This window comes from Orycteropus afer, unplaced genomic scaffold (assembly GCF_000298275.1).
Source record: "Orycteropus afer afer isolate SDZICR_OR568_19922 unplaced genomic scaffold, OryAfe1.0 scaffold00157, whole genome shotgun sequence".
Lineage (NCBI taxonomy): Eukaryota > Metazoa > Chordata > Mammalia > Tubulidentata > Orycteropodidae > Orycteropus > Orycteropus afer.
Window position 1 is genome coordinate 6632956 of NW_006921744.1, and position 10793 is coordinate 6643748.

The 10793-nt window shown below is 38.4% G+C and overlaps 1 protein-coding gene across 1 annotated transcript in view; it reads right to left on the bottom strand.

The window, feature by feature from the left end:
* LRCH1 (leucine rich repeats and calponin homology domain containing 1) overlaps positions 1-10793 on the bottom strand; it is a 343960-nt gene that overhangs the window by 76707 nt on the left and 256460 nt on the right. Inside the window, exons 6-9 of the mRNA XM_042781726.1 lie at positions 9797-9924; positions 8178-8241; positions 4592-4697; positions 1762-1889 (exon numbers count right to left, since the gene is read on the bottom strand). Of these exons, the coding sequence (XP_042637660.1) occupies positions 1762-1889; positions 4592-4697; positions 8178-8241; positions 9797-9924 (426 nt within the window). The remainder of the gene's footprint in view (positions 1-1761; positions 1890-4591; positions 4698-8177; positions 8242-9796; positions 9925-10793) is intronic.

Consider the following 10793-nt stretch of genomic DNA (forward strand, 5'->3'; position numbering starts at 1 on the left):
AAAACAAATATTATAAAAAAAAAAAAAGAAAAAGAAAAAAAAAATTCAGCTGTTTTCCTTCCAAGCCCCTTACAGATTATGCCTACAGACTTTGGTTTAGACTGAGTCCAGCTATCATGACACAGCCTCAGACAACTGGAATGAGCACCCCTGAGATTCCATGTGTGGCTTTCTTAATTTTCAGAAGTAGATCCCCAGGCCCTTCTTCCCAGTCCCTTTTAGTCTGGAAACTCTGCTGACACCTGCTCAGCATTACAACAACACTCAAACTTCCACTGACAGACAGGTAGGGGTTATGCATGAGGTGCATCAGCCAGAAATCAAACACAGCAGCTCTGACACCATTAAGTCTCACAAGCCACAGTAAATCACAATTTTGCCAAGACAGTTATCCTTGAGACTGTTGGCCACTACAGTAGAAACATATTAAACAGAGCTATACCACCAGAAACATAGCAAGACACCTAATCAAGTTATAAAGCACAACCTTAACTACCTACTTTAATAAAGAGCTACTTTTTCTCTTTTCCCTTTGCTGTTACTATGACAAAGTGTGGGAGCTCTGGTAGCATATTGCCTAAGGCACGAGACTGCTAACCAGAAGGCTGGTGGTTCAAACCCACCAGCCACTCCTCAGAAGGAAGGTTGGGCAATCTACTTCTGTAGCGATACTGCCTCGGAAACCCAAGGAGGGGTCACTATGAGTCGGGTCCGACTCAACGGCACATAAAAACAACAACATGACAAAGCTTCCCTGAGAGCTGAGTGACGGCACTCAACCTTTCAACACCTCAGGAAAACGACAAGTAGCTCAAAACTAAGCACCCTCAGAATGACCTTTCCAAAAAGGGAAGGCAGTTATTTCCAGATTTTACAAGTCTCCATTTTTCTCTTTATACTATTGATATATGAGCAGTTGGCATAGTGCCTATGGCACGTGACTGCTAACCAGAAGGCTGGTGGTTCAAATCCACCAGCCACTCCTCGGAAGGAAGACTGGGCAAACTACTCCCATAGTGATACTGCCCTGGAAACCCAAAGGGGTCGCTATGAGTTGTATCTGACTCAATGGCAGTGAGTGAATGAGTGAGTGAGTGAGTGGTGGTACGGTGGTGGAATCGTCACCTCCCGTGTGGGAGGAGATCGAGAGTTCATTGCCGGCCAGTGCACCTCACGTTCAGCCACCAACCATCTGTCAGCAGAGGCTTGCATGTTGCTATGTTGAACAGCTTCTGCAGAACTTTCAGACTAACATAAACTAAGAAGAAAGGCCTGGAGATCTATTTCCAGCAATCAGCCAATGAAACCGGTACAATCCCACTGTGCATTGGGTCACTAGCAGCTGGGGAACGACTGGATGGCAGCTAAGAACAACAACCACAACCACAACTACAACTATGGATAAACTTCCAAGAATATTTACCTAGAATATATTGCAAAGTATGTGAAACATTATTGTAGCTCTTCTGAGTAGCAATGTGCTAATTTATGTGATATACTGAATAGTGGAAAGCTGAGTAATTTTTTAATGTAAATGAACATCATAACACATAGAAAGACAAAGAGAAAGTCACATATGGCAGGGACCAATAAACTAATGCTGGGAAATACATAAGCCAACCTTTGAGAAGATGTTATAAAGTCTTGAGGAAAACTATAGTAAGCTAAACATTTAAGGTGATGGATTAGTACCTTTCAACTTGAATTTTAAGGCTTCAACTAGAAGAAAACGAGCAGAGACTTAGTGGAGCCTCAACTTGCCTTTATATAGTTCATAAATTCAGAACTGAGAACATCTGCTCCTTCCGTAAATTGGTCTCTTTCTTCTCCTGAGTTGTCATTGTCACTCAAAAGGGAAGGCTCTGGTTGAAATTCCTGATGAAATTTGCCTATTAGGAAAATACAAAGGAAAGAGAGTATGACTTCACAGATGAGGAAAGCAGCGACATACCTCAAATACCTTATTTAATCATTTCAATCTTCTCTCTGACCTTTTAAAACCAAAAACCAAACTCACTGCCATTGAGTAGATTCTGACTCATAGTGATCCCTTTGGGTTTCCAAAAGGGTAAATCTTTATGGAAGTAGATTGCCCAGTCTTCCTTCCGCAGAGTGGCTGGTGGGTTTGAATCCATATAGTGTCTAAGGCACTTGACTGCTAACCAGAAGGCTGGCAGTTCAAACCCACCAGCCACTCCTCAGAAGGAAGACTGGACAATCTACTTCCGTAGTGATACTGCCTTGGCAACCCAAGGAGGGGTCGCTATGAGTCGGGGCCAACTCGACGGCACAAACAAACAAACGAGTCTAAAACTCTTTGCCAATTCATTTTTTGATCCTTATAATGCACTTCGATCAGAGCTGTCATCATTACCCAATTATAATGATGCTTCCAATCATGTGGTTTCATCTACGCATGCAATAAGCATGTGCTACTATTTTTGTTCCTGCTGGTGTTTTTACAGTTGCTGATTTTGTCAAATTTTCTGGTGTTTTAGCTACAATATTGTGGTAAGTAGTATTTGTGAACCTGCATTAGTAACTTTTCTGAGAATTCAGTAATAATTAAAGGAAATGAAGGAGAAAGATCAAAGAAAAGCCTCTGCTCAGTTAATTTTGTAATTCGATACAGAAAGATTTTACAAAATAGTTTTGTAATTAGTATTCATAGTCTAAGAAATACTATATTTAAGCAATGGCAATTTACAACTCTATCACCTAGTATTCTAAGGTTAAATTGATAATAAACATCACCAAGGATTTTGTATAGTCCGGTATGGAAGAAGGTCCAATGGGGGTGTGTGTGACACCATGAATCACTTCACTGGGTGACACCAACCCTAGTGACGCCACTGCAAATAGGGTTGCCCCTTAAGGCCTCCTCACCAGCAGATACCATGCCAAGAACAGAGGGGATAAAACTCACTGGGAACAAATCACATAATTCTTTTATTTGAGAAATTTGCCTAAAATATGATCTCATACACCTACTACATAATGTTACAAAGTTTATCTGATTGATAGAGTTGCAGAGTTACATTTTTATACAGAGTATCTAAACCTAAAACTCATTTCCCTCCAGGCAATGTCAATTCATAGTGACTCTAAAGCACAGAGTAGAACTGTCCCATAGGGTTTCCAAGGCTGTAAATCTTTATGGAAGCAGAGTGACTCATTCTTCTCCCATACAGCATGGCGGCTGGGTTTAACCACAGACCTTTCAGTGGTTTTAGCAGCTCAGCACTTAACCACTGTCCCACTAAGGTTCCTATAGAAAGTCTGTTGCTGTTGTTGTTATGTGCCGTGGAGTCGGACCCGACTCATAGCGACCCCTCCTTGGGTTTCCGAGGCAGTATCACTATGGAAGTAGATTGCCCCATCTTCCTTCTGAGGAGTGGCTGGTGGGTTTGAACTGCCAGCCTTCTGGTTAGCAGTCAAGTACCTTAGGCACTATGCTACCAGAGGTACACAATGTATGGTACCAAACAGCATCTCTGGTGAGTATAAAAGCTAAACTTAAGAACCTAAACACGTATGATATGAAAAGCAAACGCTAAACCTGGCTTTATATATTGAGTTGGTTTAAATGGCTCTCACATCCCCAATAAGGGCATGCTCAAAACTATTAGGGAGATAATTTTCACTTTCTACTTTTATACTATTTATAGTTAATGAAGTAGTCTCTGCCACAAATCTTAAAAAATTATAAGTTAGCATTTTCCTTAAAACTCACTGAACAGACAGTAGCAATGAAAGTACTGTCATAATATAAATCATAGATCGTGTCTCACTGAGGTGTTAAACATCACTAGGATGTGGGAGGTAAGGGGCATACAGTATTTAGCGATCACAGAATTTTAGAGCTACAAGCACCTTAGAAATCACCTGGTCTAATCATCTTGTTGTGAGGGGATTAATGTTAACTGACTTGTCCAAAGTCAAGTCACTTCTTGGGTACTCATCTCAACTATATTTCTCACTCTCCCTTGGAGGTGGGTATAGCCACTTAAGAAGGAGCATGTACATTCCTCCAAGGCTCAGACCATAGTATGTTCCATAAGCAACCTGCCATATTCTTCTGGCTTGAAACAGAAGAGCATGAGAATCTTAGAAGTACTGTGTTGAAGATGGTAGTCGCAAGATGGAAGGAGCTTGGGTCCTGAAATTATCCCCCAGAGGAGAGTTGCTTGCCAATCAGTAACTCCCATTTGGACCAAATTTGGATGGTGGTAAGCCACTGAGGTTTGCAAATCCTAGCTGGAGTTGTCCTAAGTAACAAATCTGCCATATCAATATTTTCTTTCAGAGAGTGTATTTAAAGAATCTGGTGGAAACATTCAGAATGCAAATAGCTCTACAACTTACTAGCTTACACTAGCAAGTTACTTAAATGTTCTGAACATTGCCTTCCTCAGCTATAAAATAGAGGCAGAGCATCCATCTTGGTGCTTTGATCTGTAAATGAGATAATCCTCACAAATTAGCTGAAGTGTGAAATAAACATTATTATCATTGCCATATTTTGCAAATTTAAAATATAACATTTGGAAATTTAACAACAAGCACTTTTTCCCCATTTTTATTCTCAGACCTTGAACCGGGCTAAGGCGATGGCACGAGTCCTCCTTGATGATCTGTTCTTCTTCCATGATATTTGACATTGGCACGTTAAGGCTAACAGTATCTTCATCAGAAGGCTGAAAAGATAACAGTGTAGTGTTTCATTCAAGGGAGAAGTGTTACCAGTAAAAATACAAAGAGTGCCATGTGATAAAACATTTTGTGATTCTCCCAAACATAATACTGAGTAAAAGAAGCTAGTTGGAAAAGAGGACAATTCTACTTGTCTAAGTTCAAAAACAGGCAAAACTAATCCATGGTGTCTGGAGTTAGGATAGTTATTTCTCTTGGAGTGGGGGCTAAGGGGCACAAATAGCACTTTCTAGGGGTGCTGGGAAAGTTGTTTCTTGAACTTGGAGCTGGTTATAAGGGTATGCTCACTTTGTGAAAATTCATCAAGCTAACATCGAACATACATTTTGAACTGAAACTTTGAAGGTACCTGTCCTTTTCTAACCTAACAGCCACAGTCAGGGCACCTACAAAGAACTGTGTAATACCTGACAGGACAAAGGAACAATTGTAAGAAGACTATTTTGTTAGCCTTAAATTTCATCAATCATCTTAATAGTAATGGTACTTGGAGATCTGACAACAAAGCTAATTTACCAAAACTACATTAAAGTTTCATATGGCTAGTCATAAAAAGCAGGGGCACACAACCTCTGGGACGCCACCTCATTAATTTACAGAGCATCTTCTGCACACCACTAAGGTTTGTTTCTGTTTTTTCAGGCTGGAGAGTTGCATTAAATATATAAAAGTGCTAAAAAAAAAAAAGTAGTACTTAAAAAGAACAGGTGTTCTGTGTAATTTTTGGAAGAAGGCTTCAGTTTAGTAATCTGAGGGTGTTCCCTCTGGAGTCTCTTTTCACTCAGTTGCTGGTGAAGTGGATTCAGAAAATCTATGACTCTGTCACAAATGAAATATGGAACCTCATTTGTTTTCCTAAGTCTCCATTTTAGTGTTGCTTTTTAAAGAAAAATTTCCAAATTAGATGGACTAGGAATCTCTACAGAACACATTTCAGGTGATTACAGCTGGCTCCTTCCTTCTACAGGTGACTACTTTCAGAGAATGTTCGTTTTCATTTACTTCTTGACACATTCACCAACTGTCTGGAAATTGGCAGAAAACAAGTGTGTATCTCATACATTTAAGAAATATTCATTGAGCCCCACATTTTACGGCTGTATATCTTGAGAAAAGTATATTCTTAATTTTTTAATTACAAAAGCTCAATCAATGGTAAAGCCAAAGGAAGGAGAAGCAGTGTGACCCCTGAACCTCACCATGAGATATAAATGGGGGCAAGACAGGTTGACCATGGACAGTAACATATTTGCCAAACAAAGTGAAAACAGAAAGCTACATAGGATAATTCAGAAAATGTATCATTCTAAAAGATAGACACCTTGGAGGTGTTGCTCAGGTATTGAGGCTACAATGGGAAATAAGAGAAGGCCAGAGAGAAGACTTAAGCATTTTATTCTGTTGAACAGAATCCTTGCTATATAGTCCCTCTTCCTTCCATCCTCCCCCATCTTAAAAACTTAGCAAAATTCCAAAGATAGGCATCTAATTAAAAGGGAGAAAATAAATTCTCAAACTTTTAAGAAGGATATTAACATTCTACATATAGTAAGTGAGAACAAAGGAATAATAGAGTCTTTTGTGTAATGTTTTATTAACCAACTTAATTATTCTTAGAAGATATAAAGGATAAAGCAGAGTCTGTTTCAGTTTAATAGAAAATAAGCTTAGGGTGAGTAATTTCTGAAACAATGGTACATTTGAGGGGACTTATGAGTTTTAATAAAGCTGAAAGCACTGAATTAAAATACAGCTTCTAAAGCAATGTGCCTAGTTTTTATCCCCCTAGGGAACCCTAGTAAACTATTAATGAGGTTTCATGAGGGTCATTTTCTTTTATTGACATTAGCCTCTTTTCTTGCCTATTAAGTTACTGCCATTAAAAATGATTTTCTATATTTGAAATATTTTCACTTTATACACACACACACACACACATAAATGTGTGTGTATATAGATACACATATATGTATATATACACATATATGTACGTATATACACAAACATACGTGTGTGTGTATATATACATACATACATACATACATATATGTGTTTAATGCACTGCTTTGTAACACATTTCGTAGAAAATAAGTTCAAGTTTCTTAGCTACATATTAAGCATTAAACACCTGAAGAGAACCGGGAAATGTCTCTCTCCTGGGAGCCACACGTAATAAAAAATGAAGATTCCTAACATGGGGTAGCTGACTCATTAATTACTCTGCAAAGGGTGTGTTTTAAAACTCATAACTATAAAAATTCACTACCTTCCCTAAAAAAGGAAGAGTACATGATGATACATTCATCTTTGACCATACCTATACCTTCTGACAACCTGGGCAAAGAAGCCCCATTTAATTGTACATTAGTATAAGACTTTAGGATTCTCAGAGACGATAAATGAGATAATAAATGTTAATGGAGAGCTATTTCTAACCACTATAGGAAGTCACTTATCTTACAAATAACCACACTTTAATCTGATTATCTGAATGAAATACAACCTAAGGATTTCCAGAAAGCAGATACTGTTATAAAAAAATTATGGCAGCTCCTACATGTATTTGCTGTGGATAAACTGATTAAATGCAATGCACACCTGATTCTTTGACATTCCCACATACATATAACAACAGTATCTTCACTGGAAGGTTAAATTAGTCTGCCAATCAAAAACAAACATATGGATAACTGTATACCACTTAGTCATGTGAAGTATTTATTATTAAGCATCCAAGAATACTGTAAATAAAACAGGGGAAGAGAGAAAGAAAATAGAAACTTTACTCAGAAGCATTCATAAAATAATAAAGATACAGAAAAAGCAAAAACAGCTGACACAGGTTTCGCCCACTATCTGAAAGTAGAGCGTTTTTATGAAAACTTTCCTAAACTGAAATGATGTGAAGCAAAGAAGCAATGACCTTTTTTTATTTACATGGGAAAACTCTTCATGCATTCACGGGCCCAAAAAGTAACCTACCCAATCATATCAAGTAACACATAAAATCTAAAATAGCACTAACAGATAGTGTTCACGGACACAGTCCAAAACTATGGCAGCTTGATGCTGAGATGCTGAATGTAGTTCCTAGGGAAAGAGCTTGGTGACGCCACTCTCCCTGCCTGGGGTTCATCTGACTCTTCAAGGACTCCCTGGAAAACACACTAATCACCAGTTTCACTTTTCACCTTTTTTTTGTGAACCTGAAAAATCCTCTTTGTATTTCTTTCAATCAGCAAAAACTGGTATGTACTTTCATGAAAATGAAATGGCATGAAGCAAACTTCCAAAAAGTGGGGGCCACCTATATTTATATAACATTTGGAGTGTTTCAAATTGCTTTCATAAACAACATCACATATTCTGAAGCAGATGAGTGAATTACCAGAAAGGAGTTCGATCACAGCAGGCAGAAATATCTAGAAATACAAAAGTTAAAAATCTGACCAATGTAACTTTACCTCCGTGGCAGATAATCGCTTGTCTCCATTGTCACTCCCAACGCCTGAGTCAGAATCTTTCTTGCTGGGGTGGATGTCATCAATATTGAATTCATTTAGAAAAAAATTAAAGCCGCAAAGTTCATAAGATACATCATTTACATTCTCATAATGATTTTACTATACTTTTTTTTTAAATGATTACTATAAGGCAATAAAATAAATCAGTCCAGTCTTGAAGAATATTAAGAAAAAGCCCTAATGAAAATCAGATGCCTCCACTATCTAAAGCTATAAACCAGGTGCTGTGTCAACTTGTGGGGACCATGTGTGTCAGAGTAGAACTGTAACCCGCAGGGTTTACAGTGGCTGATTTGTCGGATGTAGATCTCGAGGCCTTTCTTCCAAGATGTTGTTGTTGTTGTTGTTATATGCCGTCGAGTCGACCCGACTCATAGCGACCCCTCCTTGGGTTTCTGAGGCAGTATCACTACGGAAGTAGATTGCCCAACCTTGTCCTCAGAGTTTTATGGATATAGGCCTTAACCAAAGGCCTGCTCTTAGAAGTCAAACAGTTTTTGTAACACAGTTATGAATTTTCTTATTTTAATGATTCTGGTATATAAAAAGAAGCTCTGGTGGAGTAGTGCCAATGGCATTTGACTGCTAACCAGAAGGGTGATGGTTCAAACCCACCAGTCACTCCTTGGTAGGAAGGCTGGGCAATCTACTTCCATAGTGATACCTCCTCAGAAACCCAAGGAGGGCTCGCTATGAGTCAAATCTGGCAGTGAGTTTGGGTTTTTGGTTTAGTATATATAAAAAAGCAATAAACTACATAAGCGTATTTACCTATTATTAAATGTGGTTACTTTCAAGAACTCTGTAAACTTTTATTCAATGATACAATGAATTTGCTAGTAGGTTTACTTTTAAAAAATACACATATACATATATATTTTAAGCATTATTTAAAAGTACCACTCGGGTAGACTGAGATTTTAAGCCACCTTGTTTAGCCAATAGTTAAGGAAATGATTTGTGCAGTGAAGACTTTTCAAAAAGAACCCATGTTTCTGGAAGTGTGTTCAGTGTGGGAATTTTGTTCTGTGAAAACTCAAGGCCCAATGTATCCCACAAAAAGCCCAAGGACGTGTGAAAAGGTTCTGACACTTTCACTCTAAACAGGAAATGGCAGAAACTACACACAATGCATTTTAAAAACACAATGAAAAACTAAGCTGACAATTTTTCTTAGCAGTGTTCTGGAGGCAGATCAAAAATGAATAATAATTTGGAAAGGGCATACATGAGGTTAATATAATTTTTCAATTGATAGGTAAAAATACATTTATATTATAGTTCATATTTATAAGCTTAGACACACATATATATATGAACATGTGTGTATGCAAGCAAAATAAAATAGGAAGGATGGATTAGGAGAGGGGATGAGATGAGAATGGATAAATGCCAAAATGTTATCAATGGCAATAATTTTTCTTATTCCAATAGTTTCTGCAAACTTGAGTTATATATCTGAATTGGCTGAGTGATGCAAATAGATTTTTTTAGTTACCTGGGGGGCACTGGCCTAAGAACATCCTGAACAGGGGCGTTGAGTAAGTAGTTGGACTCACCTGTCTTCCACATGCTGGTGGACATGTGGCCTCTCCATTGAGTGGAGGTAAAGGGAGTCAGCTGTCTTAATCTGGCATGCCTGTATGCTCAGATACTTGAATATATGCACTTTGCCCTTCATGCAAATCTATGAGAAAGGAAAAACACATAATTACCTCTTAACGGCAAAACAAAATCTAAGCACCAGATATCTTACTCTGTGTATTTTCATTTCCATTTTAAGTAGCACCATGACAATGCACACCAAATCTGACCTCTCCAAAGCATATAAGAATTTAGGGAAAAGAAAGAGTAGCTCCTGAGGCTGCATATATACAAGCAAAAACCTCATGGGATTCGGTTGCTTGGTTTGGAGGTTTAGGGTAAAAGTTTCATGGGACATCCCAGTTAGTTAATTGGCCTAATAACAGCTTTCAGTGCTTCTGTTCTTCCTCCTAGTTTGTTGTGTAGTACCTGCGGTGTTAAAGCTTGCAAGTGGCCATCCTTGGATAATTACAATAATTGCTTGGAGCAACAGATGAAAAAGGGGAGCCAAGAACAGGAGGAGGATAATTGCTTCCATGAACAACTAACTGTTCCCTTGCTATGAGACCAGAAGAACTGGATGGTATCTGCCTGAACATTTTGATCAAAGATTCTATAGAAGAATCCTGATTAAAGAGGAAAAATGTAACAAGAGAATTCCAAGTTCTCAAGGAATCCAGGCTTTCTGGTTGCCCTAGGCTCTGATGAACCTCTGAAACTACTGCCCTGACATAATCGTTAGGCCTTAAACCAGAAAGATAGCCTGAAGTCTTCTTTAAACCAAACAATAATTTAGCTTAATTAGTAAATATGTCTGCCTGGATCATTGTGTTCTTTTTGAAAAAACATCTACACAGGATCAAATTGACAACAGCACCTGGAAAAGTTAGATAGGAAGCTCAGGGGGCAGTGAGTTCATGTCAATGGCTGAAGAACAGTTTGGAAAAGGAGGGTGAGAATGGTTGCACAACT